We start from the raw sequence: 14824 nt of genomic DNA, 5'->3' as shown, positions 1-14824 counted from the left end.
TGTGCAGTCTGCACAGGCTAATCAGGGATGACACTCTCTGCCTAAATTGGATTTTTGCTAAGAAGAGACTTCATTTAAACGAAAAATGTCATAAAAGCAGAGTGTCGTCCCTGATTAGCCTGTGCGGACTGCACAGGCTAATCTGGGACAACACTTTACGCACATGCATTATGTCCAGTTTTCTCAATTACAAACAATCAAATGTACATCCGGTATATTAAAACTTCTTTAGCAATGTTTGAGTTATGAAGGTCTCAGTTTAGGGAGTTTCAATATCAATAAGTTGAAATAAATCTTCCTATTTGCGCAAGGTTTATTCTTGTAACTGAAATGTGTTTGGAACACATCCTTTCAACAACAATCACAAGGTGCAAATGATATTCCCCTGTCAGGCAGTCCCTGAACAGAGATGTCAATAATAGGTATGGAGGGTACATTTCAATGTTGCATAACATTTTAGGGATCAACACATATGTTTTAGTTTTGTAGTTATAAATGTTCGAGTTAAAGATGGTCTTGTCTTTTTGTATTTATCATGATTTCAATAGGACTATGGGATTTGTTGAAGCTAATGGTTGTCATGGTATTGATACTTGAGTTAAAGATGTTATGCTGTATTTTATCCTCTCTTGATGCAGCACAAAAATAATTATACTACTAGTATGATTAAATACTTCTTGCAAAATTTCTTACTTACACAAACACAAACCATAAAATAAACATACTTTAGTCTGTTTGTTGTCCCTCGAAATAAATCAAAATATTAAATACTTTATATTTCTATTTAAATATTGTATCACCATGTTGTAATATTGTGCTTGATCACATTATTTTCTGACTGCATGGCAATGTCACACATTTAAATATTTGTTGTAAAAACAGCAAGAAAAAGATTGAGGATATGTCGTCTGTAACAGAAAAGTCCACTGAAAGTGACCGACCAAAGTCTATGAATTCTCGACCGAATTCAAGGCATCAAAAATCACACAAACTAGAGAAAGGGTAAGAATTCTGCTTTTGTTTTGTCTGTTGTTTTCGAAATAATTTATACAAATGATAGCCTTACTTTGTTGGAAATACTGCTTAACATTATATCATTAGAATTGTTAACTACACATAGTATCGGAAAGTTCTGGCATATTGCCTGCAATATCATAAAATGTAAACTTTTTCATGAGCGCGTTATTGTTTATTTTGATGATATAATATTTGTGAGGTTGAATTATACAAATTTCATTTTATAACTGTTTTATTGTATGCTTGTAACTTTTTTGGACATGTAACTCTTTATAATGTAAACTGGTTTTACTGTTGTTTTTTTTAAATATTGTATTTATCTTATGAAATTATTGATATTTTGCAGAAGTTATAATTACACATAGATACAATTTCAGTTTACAGAGTTTTTTATACGCCTTTTTAAAAAACTGGGCTTTTTATAGAAACATCTACATGGGCAGGTGTTATCTCTGAAAGCTATGTCGCTATATATTTCATGAACTTTGGTGATAATGTTGGTTGGCATAATATCATGACCAAGTTTTATATCCTGCTAGATCGCATGTGATGCACTTCAAAATGATTGCCCTAAGTTATAAAAAAATTGGCAAAATGAACCTTGTCTTGTGTCTTATTTTTTCCAAACTTGGTGACAATTTTATGAGCATGATATCTTGATAAAGTTCCATTGTGAGCCAGATTGTCTGATGCGATACTGAATTGTTGCCCTTGAATTAAATTTTTATGTAGCCTGCTTTCTAATTAGTGATTTAATTTTAATTCAAACTTTAGTTTTCATTAAGCAATTTTTGATCCTTAGTTCCGGTTTAATTTTGGGGCTTGTCAAGGTCAAGCTCACTGTTACTAAAAATAGAACAAATGTTGGATGGATTGCAATTAAATTGTGTATGTAGGTTACTTAAATACAGACCTGGCTTGGTATTTCATTTTCATCTGGGGTCAAAGTAACTGATTCTAAAGATAGACAAACTGTTTCTGCACAAAAACTTGGATGGTGGTTTTCACTGACATTTTGAATAAACGTTGCTTATATTTAGACCTAGCTAGGGATTGGGCCAATAGGATCAATATTGATTAAATAGGAAAACAAGTTTATGCTTAATATGTAGGTAGCATTTTTGCTTTGAATTGCCATGTTTCTTGTTGTCTCCAGTTCTGTGACATCAATTCTGCATTAAATAAATACATTCTTCTCAGATCAAATATAAGCATACCTTTAAATGGTCATATTATGTGAAAACTTAGCACTCTTGTTATGGTTTTGTTTGTGTTGAGTTTGTTATAATGAAATAATGATTTTTATGATATATTTTAGAACTTTAAGTATGAAATAAGTCATGAAAAAAAACAATTCAACTTAATGCCCAAAATAATGAATCACAACTAATTCAGAAGTCCTTCCCAATGGCAAGCCATGTTACACAAGGATAGGTAAGATACTGCAGGATAATTCTGTATCCCAGATATCCCAAAGATCTGTGTTCATGGATATCCAAGAGCTTGCATAAATTTTTAGCTCACCTGAGCACAAGGTGCTCATGGTGAGCTTTTGTGATCGCTTTTTGTCCGTCGTCCGTCGTGCGTTGTCTGTTGTCCGTTGTGCGGCGTCAACATCTGCCTTGTTAACTCTCTAGAGGCCACATTTATTGTCCAATCTTCATGAAATTTGGTCAGCAGATTGGTTTCAATGATATCTTGCAGGAATTCGAAAATGGTTACGTTTACTTGAAAAACATGGCTGCCAAGGGACGGGGCATTTTTCCTTATATGGCTATATATGGCTATAGTAAAATCTTGTTAACACTCTAGAGGCCACATTTATTGTCTGTTCATCATAAAACTTTGTCAGAAGATTCATCTCAATAATATCTTGGACGAATTCGAAAATGATGCCGGTTGGTTGAAAAACATGGCCGCCATGGGGCAGGGCATTTTTCCTAAAATGGCTATAGTAAAACCTTGTTAGCACTCTAGAGGCCACATTTATTTTCCGATCTACATGAAACTTGCTCAGGAGATTTGTGCCACTTATATCTTGGATGAGTTCAAAAATGGTAACCTTTGCTTAAAAACATGGCTGCCAAGGGGCGGGGCATTTTTCCTTATATGGCTATATATATGGCTATAGTAAAATCTTGTAAACACTCAAGAGGCCACATTTTCTGTCCTATCTTCATGAAACTTGGTCAGAAGATTCATCCCAATAATATCTTGGATGAGTTTGAAAATGATGCCGTTTTGTTGAAAGACATGGCCGCCAGGGGGCGGGGCAGTTTTCCTTATATGGCTGTAGTAAAACCTTGTTAACACTCAAGAGGCCACATTTATTGTCCTATCTTCATGAAACTTGGTCAGAAGATTCATCCCAATAATATCTTGGACGAGTTCGAAAATGATGCCGGTTGGTTGAAAAACATGGTCGCCGGGGGGCGGGGCATTTTTCCTTATATGGCTATTAAGTAAAACCTTGTTATCACTCTAGAGGCCAGATTTATTTTCCGATCTTTGTGAAACTTGGTCAGAAGATTTTTCCCAATAATATCTTGTTATCTCATGTGAGCGACTTTGGGTCTTTTTTTGTAATATATATGCGTTGTTTTTTTTTTGTTATTTCCAGCCCTTCCATGCATTCTTTGATGTTTATGTTAAGTTTATAAATAACTTCATGTTGGATAAACATGGATTCCTCAACAATATTTTTGAATATCTTTTCAATGATAATCTTAATTATTAAATGTTACCATCCATTACTTTCTATACATGCAGTTTTGGAAAACTCTCTTTTACAATTAACGTTCCTTACTTAAGATAAGATATTGGTTTGAAGTTTACATGTATCAGACAGTGCTACTACAGATTGATTACCTTTACCTCTCCCAGAACATACAGCTAATGGTATTTATGTTATACCCAGCAAAAGACAGGGATATCCATACTGATTCTTAGACTCCAACCTTTCATTGTGATCCTTCTGCTCCTTGCATATGTTGTTAATTCGCCATTAAAAAATCCCATTTGATATTCAGACTGCACTTGTATATGAACCTTGCTCTGGTAAAATGGGGCTTAATGCATGTGCCTAAAGTATCGTCTCAGATTAGCCTGTTTACTCAGCACAGGCTAATCTGGGACGACACTTTCTGCTCAGACTTGATTTTTAATTGGAAGAGAATTCATATCAATTAAAAATTCCATTAAATCTGAAAGTGTCATCCCTGATTGCGGATTGCAGAGGCTAATGTGGACAACACTGTATGTACATGCAATAACCCTTTTAGCGCTGGAACCGAATTTTAAAGGCCTTTGCAAACAGTTTGGATCAAGATCAGATGCCACAAAACGTGGCGTCTTATTAGGATTCAAACTGTTTGCTATTCTGATAGTGGTCTTTGAAAAAAAAGTGAAGAAAATGATGATTTTAGAAATGCAGCAGACACCAATTTAGCAGACAACAAATATCCCAGCATGCAAAGGGTTAAGTTCTACTTCCAAAAGAGAGCTTCATATTGATGATAGTCAGCCCATTTAACCCTTTGCATGCTGGGAAATTTGTTGTCTGCTAAAATGTTGTCTGCTAATTTTCTAAAATTAGCATTTTCTTCGATTTTTTTTCAAAGAATACTATCAGAATAGCAAACAGTTTGGATCCTGATGAGACGCCACATTTTGTGGCGTCTCATCTGGATCCAAACTGTTTGCAAAGGCCTTCAAATTCCGGTTCCAGCGCTCAAAGGGTTAACCCTTTACCACATAGATAGGTATTTTAATGCATGTGTAGTCCCTCAGAAAGGTAAATTTGATTAAAGACCTTTCTTACTAGATTCACATTTTAAAGATTTCATTGCCAACCATTAGATACTTATGAGCAGCAAACATCATAAAACCTGAACAGACTGCAAGTTACTTGCAGGCTGTTCTGGTTTTATGCTGTTTGCAGATAGCTATTTTCACTTTGCTTCTAAGCGTGAAAGAGTTAAATCAGAAATCAGTTTAGTTTGAGTGAATACAGTTAATTGTATAAGAACGATCAGAATCCTTGTTGCGCTTTGTGTACCTTTATTGTTTAGCTACGATAATCAGAACTTATTGCATGAATTGAGGTTGCAAGTTTGAAATATATACATTTTTGTGGATAATTTTTTCAACAAAATGTTTCTTACCTGTAGAAAATAGAATGTGGAAGAAACAGCAATATATTTTGTTGTTATCGATGCAAACAAAGGTGTAACCATTTGATATTTGTCTGTCTTCATAGTTAATAATCTTTAATCAGTGTTGTTGTTCTTTTTTGCTTTTGCTTTCAGTAATTTATTTGATTTCAGAGGATTTTCTAGAGATTCCACTTTTTCATCTTCTTAGATTATAAGAGGCAACTTTTGACACCTGAATGTTAGATAAACGTACAAACATAAACAACAAGATACTTAACTACAACCCATAAGTATTGACCCCATGTTTCTAAAACCTTTCAGCCAAACAGCTCCAGTAGACAAAGTGCTATTCTTGAAAGGTCGAGCCACAGGTCGCAATATGGAGGTGTCTTCATTAGTCACCAGTGAGGGAGGATATATTCGCTTTTGGTGCTTGTATGGTGCACGCAATGAAATGGGTATGATCTTTTTGTATTATCATGTTTTATATCATTTCTTGTGAACAAAACAAGTTAAGAAATTACTTGGTAAGAGATTATCATACTTTAAATTTAAAAAATATTATTTAACATTCACTTACAAAAACATATATTTCTAACATTATTTGGAACTGTTTACAATAAACATAATCATTAAATATGGCAAGAATAAAAGTAAAATAATAAAAAATTCTTCCCTGGCATTTTAACCTGGGACCATTAGGAGCAAAAACAATTATGCTGACACTGCACCATATAGACTTTTGACATGAGCAGGTATTTGAAGCGGGTATTTTAGGTTAGTAATTAACGTTTTTGCCTTACAATCAATGGAATGTGTTAGAAGCTTTTTTATTATACCAATACAAATAAATGATTATTTATTGATAAACAAGCAGATTAATTCAGCATTTTTGTTTATCTGGAGTGTTATTTTGCTTCTTTGATTGTAATGCATACTTTTTTTCCATAAACAATTTTTGTGGAAATGAATCCAGAATTAGTTTCTTCAGGCCACTTTTTTCTGCCCCTGGTAGGTTGGCATATAGCAATTGGACTCTCTGTCTGTCCGACCACATTCTGTTTTCCGGAGGTTTTCATGCAACGCTTTCAGATATTGAGCAGATCTTTGGTATGTGAGACTTCCTATATGACCTACAGATGAAGTGTGAGTTTTGTTCCAGTCCATTGATGTTTGGCAAAGTTATTAGCGTTGGCCTTTTGGAAAATTTCTCTATAATAACCGTTTTTCTGAAAGTTTTTTATGCAGCCCTTTCTGATATTGAGCTGATTTTTGTTATGTGAGTTTACCTACATATGATTAACAGATGAAGTGTGACTTGAGTTTTGGTCCAATGATTTTTGGCAAAGTTATGGGTCTTGGACATTTTTTCTAAAATAGTCGTTGCGCAGATTTAAGGTGCATTAGGGGGCATTATGTTTCAACAAACAAAGGTATGACAGGTTACATTTATATACACCTTGTTTGACAAGTTTGTATGTTATACGATTTTTTTATATTTAGAAACATTTGTGTTTGTCATATAATAAGCTTTAGTCATGAGACATTCTCCAATTGCTTTTCATAAAAGTTTTTCTGTCATCTAAAGGTAAATCTAACGGACTTCAGTCAGAAAGTTTTGTTTTAAGATAGGTATAATCTGCACTCTCTTGAAATGTTGCTGTTGTTTCTCTGCCAGGTTACTTCTACGCTCCTGACCAACCAGACGAGAGCATTCTGGGCATGTGCACCAATCAGAACAACAGCCTGCTGGTTACTGGGGATACAACTGGGCACATCAAGGTCTGGGACATCCTGTCTTACTGCATCAGGTTCCAGGACAAGGGGGTATGTGGTAGGGCTGTGGATTTGTACATTGCATGGCTGCACGTGTATGGTCTATTGAAAATGTAGCAGTATACTTAAATTTGAGACACACTGCATTAAGCCGTGTTTTACCAGAATGAGGCTTATTTGTTTTGTTTAAAAGGTATTACTATTTAGCTCACAAACTGGTTATGGTGAGCTTTTGTGATCATGTTTTGTCTGTGGTCCGTCAGCAACTTTTACCTTTTGAACACTCTAGAGGATCTTCTATTGCCCAATCTTCATGAAACCTGGTCAAGGCATGTTCCCAATGATATCTCGGCTGAATTTGAAACTGGGTCATAGAGCGTCAAAACCTTGTCACTATGTCCAATTCAATAAAAAGAGTGTTAACATCTTAAGGTATTTTTTTTTACCAATCTTCAATAAACTGTTTCAGAACATTTGAACAGAATAATGTCTTGACTGAGTGTGTGTATGTTCATTAACATGGCTGCCATGGGGACAGGGCGCCACATTTAGGAACATCACAAAATCTGCTCAAAACAAATTGCTTCCTTCTACTCTCATATCAGCAACCTATGGATGCACTAGTTTATAGTCTAAACGTTTTTCGTTTTTCTAAGGGGGTGGGGGGATGAATGTGTAATAAAAACATGGAAAGATAAATTTCTGTCCAATTTACTATTTATGATTTGTTTTGAAGTTTGTCATATTTTCATAACAATATGTAAAATTTGATTGTCTTCTAAACATTTGTGTTAACATATAGATACAAAAAGACCCTATCAATGTAAATAATGACAATCATCTCTGTAACATTTTCTAGCAACCATTAATAAAATGATCTCTCTCTTGCAAACTGGGGCTTAATGCATGTGCATGAAGTGTTTTGCCAGATTAACCTGTGCAGTCTGCACAGGCTAATCAGGGACCACACTTTCAACTTTTATGGTATTTTTGTGTAAAGGAAGTCTCTTCTTAGTGAAAATACAATAAGGCATAAGTGTTGTCCCTGATTAGCCTGTGCAGACTGCATAGGCTAATCAGGGACGACACTTTAGGCACATGCATTAAGCCCCGATTTTCAAGAGCTAAGCGTACTATCTAATCTGTATACTCCAGAGAATCAAGTCCAAACCTCTGCTGGAGGCCCACTGGCGGGCACACGACTCCGCCATTGTCAGTGTGGAGTTTGCTAAACACGACACTGGCGACTACATCATCTCCGCATCCACCGATAAAACAGCACGCCTCTGGACATTGCGCGAGGGTCAGTACATTGGAACATTTGGACAGGTACATGATCTTCTTAAATTTAAATGTTTACAGTTTCAGGTATTTATTTTTTATATGATTTTTTTGTTAATAAATTTATATTTGGTCTTAGCTTTTCTTATGTTAAATCATTTCTTATAAAACCAGAATATGATCAACAAAATGTATTATTATTGTGTATTGTACATTAATTTTCTTCTATTGAATATATTTTAAAATATATTTACTTACACCTCATTCTTGCACACAGATTGTAGAACAATATAAGCGAAAGGAAATTATTAATATGCTCATTTAAATTTGTGATAGTGCTGCTGATAGTTTTTATTGCCTTTGAATATTTATCAAATAAACTGCATGTCTCTTTTTTATTTCAATCGCATGTGTTTTAATTATGAAACTGTTGCTATGTTAACTCAGAAGCGTTCCTGGAATCTGAAGGAGCCTACGACATGGGCCCATCCCAGGACTCCCTGGACGTTGAACGTGGACAGTTCCAAGAAAGACACAGGTAACATTGGCTTGGTGTATATTCTGTCTTAATACAGGATACCACGTGCAGTTGTAAGAGCTGTACAGTCTGCACAGGCTAATCCAGAGCAAACTTTCTGCAAGTAGATCAAGTACGGTAAGCCTGACTTTCCCATAACACATCTCATCTATGAGCCTCGATCTGTGAAAACAGGGCTTAATGCATGTGTTTAGTGTTGTACCAGATCAGCATGTGCATTCCACATAGGCTAATCAGTGATGACACTCTCTGCTTAAAGTATTTTTGCAAAAAAGAAGTGTTTTCTTGGCGAAAATCCAGTATAGGCCGAAACTGTTATTCCTGACACTTTTAGGTCTGCACAGGCTAATCCAGGAGGACACTTTACAAACATGCATTAAACCCAGTTTTCCCAGGGCAATGCTCATATGGGTCTCAACTGGCACTGAATACAAAAAGTGTGTGTCTTTGTGGGAAAGAACAGGATTTTCAATAATAACTTAGACAATAAATCGGCTAGCAAAACAGATTTAATAAAATAAAACCTTCAGAACACAATGCATCTCAATTGTATCAATTATCTTAATATTTATCTTAACATTTCTCATGTTCAATGTTACCTATATGAAACATGATAATTCAAGTCTAGTTTGAATTTATTATTTTAATTGACGGTCTTAAACTCATTACAGTTCATATGTCATTGTTTTTACAACTGGCATGAAACTGAAGGCGAGTTAAACTATAGCACATAAGTTGATTTACATATATACAGTGACAGGTTTCTTTGAGTTCTTTCGGAGTGCCAATTCAGGTATGGTGTGTTGTGCTCATTTGTATCCTTCATGTTAAGGAACATATCACTGATGTTATCTTGTAGCGAATTCAATGCTTGTCGTAAATATTTGCCAAAACAGATAAAACAGATCAAAATTTTATGTGTATGTGTATGTCAATATCTTATTCACCTGTTACCATTCCAGTATGTCATGTCTGTAACGTTAAATGTCTGGTGGAAAATATCTAGGTGACATTCAACATGCTGCTGATGAACTCAAAGGAAATGTGAACTATTTTCTGCCTTTTATATTATGATTCCCCTTCAGCTATTGTTAATTGATTTGACAATATTTGATTGACTATGTATTTATCCATTTAGAAAACAAACCTTTAAAGTTTTATTGTGAAATATCTTTGTAAAAATTTTTTTATTGTCAACTGTGTTTATTAAACTTATTTCAGGTAGGTTTACTTATAAATCCTGCAGTGAACTGTCAGCTGTGACTGAGTGCACAAATTGACAAGTACATACTTATCAATCAATGACTGAGTGGACTAATCTTGGCCTTTTGTTTGTATTGCTAAACAAAATCATGATCCAATCAATTAACTGCAAACCTATGGACTAACATCTAAAAGACGGAATGATAGATTTAAGTCTACTGGTTAAAGAGACAAAACACTCAATTATTTTGTTTTTTACTGACACCTTGTTTTTACACAATTGTCTTCCTTGTAAACATCTCTTGTTGTCTCCCTTGCAGACTCTTCCACCACAGTATCTGACAGCAAGAGCCAGCTGACAGACGGGGCTGACCTTGACCTTCAACCTGAAGGGGACAAGCTCCATGGCAACCAACCAGAAAAAACACGCATCAAGTCACCTGACCTGGTGCTGCCACCTGTGGAGACAAAAACTGTGGAGACAACTGATGAGGTAGGACAATGATTGATAACTGAATTAGGCGTGTCATTGGTTAAATGGGCCATGCTCTGTGAAAATGGGGTTTAATGCATTTGCGTAAAGTGTTGTCCCAGATTAGCCTCTGCAGTCCACATAGGCTAATCAGGGACAACACACTTGGCTTTTATATATTTCGTTTACAGAGTCTCTTCTTAGCAAAAATAAAGTTTAGGCAAAAAGTGTTGTTCCTGATTAGCCTGTGCACACTGTACAGGCTAATCTAAGACGACACTTTACGCAGATGAATTAAACCCCCTTTTCACAGAGCATGGCTCAAATGGTATTTTATGTAGCAAAGACTTTTTCAGAACAACTCTTTATGTATTTAAATTAAGGCAGATTTTGACCATGCCACGCGTCATAAATACTAGAAAAATGTTTTATTTGTTACTGTTAAATGATTTGTGGTTATGTAAGGTAAACCATTCAAACAATTGGACATTCTTCTTCATTAATTTTATTTGAATTTACTTTATTTTGTATTATTTTACTCTTTTTAGCTCACCTGTGCTGTGCACATGGTAAGCTTTTGTGATCGCCTTTTGCCCGTCGTCCGTTGTGCGTTGTGCGGCGTCAACAGTTGCCTTGTGAACACTCCAGAGGCCACATTTATTGTCCAATCTTCATGAAACTTGGTCAGAACATTTGTCCCATTGACACCTCGACTGAGTTTGAAACTGGGTCATGCTGGGTCAAAAACTAGGTCACTAGGTCAAAAAAAAAGAAAAACCTTGTGAACACTGTAGAAGTCACATTTGATGCCCAATCGTCATGTTACTGTGTCAAAATGTTTGTCTTAATGATATGTTGGTTGAGTTGAAAAATGGTTCCAGTCCATTGAAAAATATGGCCCGATTGGCCGCCAGGGGGCGGGGCAGTATTTCTTATATGGCTATATAGAAACCTTGTGAACACTCTAGAAGTCACAATTTTAGCCCAATCATCATGAAACTTGGTCAAAACATTGGTTTCATTGATATCACGGACGAGTTCGAAAATGGTTCAGATCGGTGAAAACACATGGCCGCCAGGTGGTGGGGCAGTTTTCTCTATATGTATATAGTGAAAACATGTGAACACTCTAGAAGTCACATTTTTGGTCCAATCTTCATGAAATTTGGTCAGAACATTTGTTTTCTGGATAAAATGGTTGAGTTAAAAAATGGTTCGGATCGGTAAATAAACATGGCCGCAAAGGGGGGCGGGTCATTTTCCTTATATTTATATAGTGAAAAAAGCTTCTGAACACTCTAGAAGTCACATTTAGGCCAAATCATAATGACATTTTGTCTTAAGATCGATTTTATAGATATCTCGGACAAGTTCAAAAATGGTCATGATGGGTGGCCAAAACATGGCCACCAGGGGGTGGGGCAGTTTTCTCTATATGTATATAGTGAAAACATGTGAACAGTCTGTTAAAGAAAGATAACCTGTGCATACTTTCTAATACCAGTAGTTAACTCCCTTGTTAAAACCTTGTTAACACTCTAGAGGCCACATTTATTGTCCAATCTTCATGAAATTTGGTCAGAAGATTGGTCTCAATGATATCTTGGATGAGTTCGAAAATGGTTATGTTTGCTTGAAAAACATGGCTGTCAAGGGGCAGGACATTTCTTTATATGGCTATATATGGCTATAGTAAAATCTTGTTAACACTCTAGAGGCCACATTTATTGTCCGATCTTCATGAAACTTGGTCAGAAGATTCATCCTAATAATATCTTGGACGAATTCAAAAATGATGCCAGTTGGTTGAAAAACATGGCTGCAGGGGGCAGGGCATTTTTCCTAATATGGCTATAGTAAAACCTTGTTCTGTTGAAAAATGTGGCTGCCAGGGTGTTCACTAGTCATGAAAGTTGGTAAGAACATTTTGTTCTAATGACATCTTGGGCTGCACAGAACAGGTCAGTTCCTTTGAATCTCAGGTGAGGGACTTTGGGCCTTTCAGGCCCTCTTTCAGGCTCTCTTGTTGTTGCTTTCATCTTCAAACAATGATGTTTTTACATATACATTTTTTATGAGAAACCTACTAAAACGTCCAAAAGAGAGCCTCGAGAATTACGTCCGGTAGACAAGGTAACCCCACACCACGTATTTGTCCCGTGTTTTTATGCTTGGTACCAGCATTGCAATGCACTTCATGTATATACTGATGTTTACTAGTCTTTGTATGCACACAAGCACTTCAGTCAGAGACAATAAAATTATCAGACATCAATTTTGTCATGTCAATTTTTTTGTTTCCCTTGTTTTAGCTCACATGCACACAATGTGCTCAAGATGTGCTAATGTGATCACCATATGTCTGGCACGCTGCTACTTCATTGGCCTAAAAAAAATTCTGAGTGTAACTTATCTTTGCGCTATAAATGATGAATTTGAATCTTTGTCACATGCGTCCAAAAGCTAAGTAAGTAACCAGGTAACATCTTGTTACCACTTAAAGGGATCTTTTCACGGTTTGGTAAATTGACAAAATTGAAAAAAGTTGTTTCAGATTCGCAAATTTTCGTTTTAGTTATGATATTTGTGAGGAAACAGTATTACTGAACATTTACCATAGTCCAATATAGCCATTATATGTATCTTTTGACGATTTGAAAACCTAAAAATTATAAAGCGTTGCAACGCGAAACGATTGAATAATTTGGAGAGTTCTGTTGTTGTCGTTTAAATTTTCGAAACTACGAAGATTGCTTATATAAGGTAAAAAATACTTAAGCTGTGTATAACCGGCGGAATAGCCGAGAGGGCTAATGCGTTTTTACTTCAGACTAACTCCAGGACTCCGGGGGTCACTGGTTCGAGCCCTGGTACCGGCCACTTTTTTTCCCTTTTTTAAATTTTATTCTTGATTTTTACTGGAGCTTTTAAGATCCAATGTTTACATTTATCAATATAAAGCATTTAATGACAAACTTCAAAATATGCCGAAATCTGTGAAAAGGCCACTTTAAGAGGCTACATTTATGACTCAATCTTGAGGAAACTTGATCGAATCAAGGTCACATGTGTCCAAAAAGTGATGACACCATTTCAAATCTTAGAAAAACCTTGTTACCACTGTAGAGGCCACATTTATGACTAAATATGAATGAAATCTGCTCAGAATGTTCATCTTAAATATATCTAGGCCATGATTGAATCTGGGTCCTATGTGCCCTAGGAGAAGGTCACTACTTTAAATTCTTGGAAATATCTTGCTACCACTCTTAGTAGAGGCCACATTTACAACTCAAATTCAATGAAACTTTGTAAGAATGTTTATCTTGACAAAGTTTATCTTAACTATGTCTGGTTCTTGTGCATCAAAACACGAGAGTAGGTCACTGGGTAAAGTCATATATTATAAAATATGCTTCTTGGTCAGAATGTTTATATTGACTTTGTCTAGGCCGACTTCGAATCCAGGTAACCTGCACTAAAAAACAAGTTCAAGTTAAATATACAAAAATTATGTTTAAAACATAGAGGCCACATTTAATTCTTGATAAAGCTTGATCAGAATATTTATCTTGACAATATCTATTCCAAGTTTTAATCTGGGTCATGTGTATGCACAAACTTGGTCACCAGGTTAAATCTTAGAAAAACCTTTTTTCCACACTATAGGTCACATTTTTTACTCAATATTAATGAAACTAAATCAGCATGTTTATACGCGATAATGTGTAGGTGGCATTTGAATTCCGACAACGTCTTTCTAAACCTGGGGTCACCAAGTCAAATCTAAAAAAAAAATATCTAACGTTTTTAGAAGCCTTATTTATAACTCAGTCTTGCTCAAACTAGATGAGTATGTTTGTCTTGACATTATCCAACAGGACTTTTTAAAATCCTTGTTAGATTCTGAGTCAATTGGGGTCAAAAACTATGTTTCAAAGGTAAGTCATGAACAATTGATGTACCTTAGATGAGCGCTTCAGGGCCATCATAGCTCTCATGTCTTTTTTCATGTTCTTAAAGGCATATGATGAATGTTTATTAACATGATTAAATAATGCTCGCTTACATAAGATAATAAGTTTCAGCATGGGGAATTGATTTTTATTTGTGTTAATTAAATCTGGATCATTTAAGCTTTGCTGCAGTGGCTCAATTATAAATACATTGTATACTGGTCACCGATTGTGTCTAAATAAATTGCAACAATAAGGGTCTTAGTGTTTTACTGTGTTAGTCTTGCAAACATTCATATACAACATATTAAACCCTGAAAACTGAAAATACTTTAGAGATTTTGAATATCTCATATCCTTATATTAAGCTAATTGCAATGCAATCATATCCTATGTATGCAACCCTTGTAATGTGCTTATGTCCCAT

General features: G+C 35.4%; 1 protein-coding gene across 11 annotated transcripts in view; it reads left to right on the top strand.

Moving 5' to 3' along the window:
* LOC127866473 (WD repeat-containing protein on Y chromosome-like) overlaps window positions 1–14824 on the top strand; it is a 46919-nt gene that overhangs the window by 24719 nt on the left and 7376 nt on the right. For 8 of the 11 annotated variants that reach the window (XM_052407002.1, XM_052407003.1, XM_052407000.1 and 5 more), the window contains 8 exons: window positions 883–1002; window positions 2413–2451; window positions 5493–5629; window positions 6850–6998; window positions 8103–8276; window positions 8676–8766; window positions 10290–10462; window positions 12521–12574. In XM_052407002.1, coding sequence (XP_052262962.1) covers window positions 883–1002; window positions 2413–2451; window positions 5493–5629; window positions 6850–6998; window positions 8103–8276; window positions 8676–8766; window positions 10290–10462; window positions 12521–12574 — 937 coding nt within the window. The remainder of the gene's footprint in view (window positions 1–882; window positions 1003–2412; window positions 2452–5492; window positions 5630–6849; window positions 6999–8102; window positions 8277–8675; window positions 8767–10289; window positions 10463–12520; window positions 12575–14824) is intronic. The other 3 variants (XM_052407007.1, XM_052407005.1, XM_052407004.1) reach the window with 2 other exon arrangements.

Source organism: Dreissena polymorpha, chromosome 2 (genome assembly GCF_020536995.1).
Source record: "Dreissena polymorpha isolate Duluth1 chromosome 2, UMN_Dpol_1.0, whole genome shotgun sequence".
Lineage (NCBI taxonomy): Eukaryota > Metazoa > Mollusca > Bivalvia > Myida > Dreissenidae > Dreissena > Dreissena polymorpha.
The sequence above is the reverse complement of the archived record's forward strand: the minus strand, read 5'-3'. Positions and strand labels throughout refer to the sequence as shown.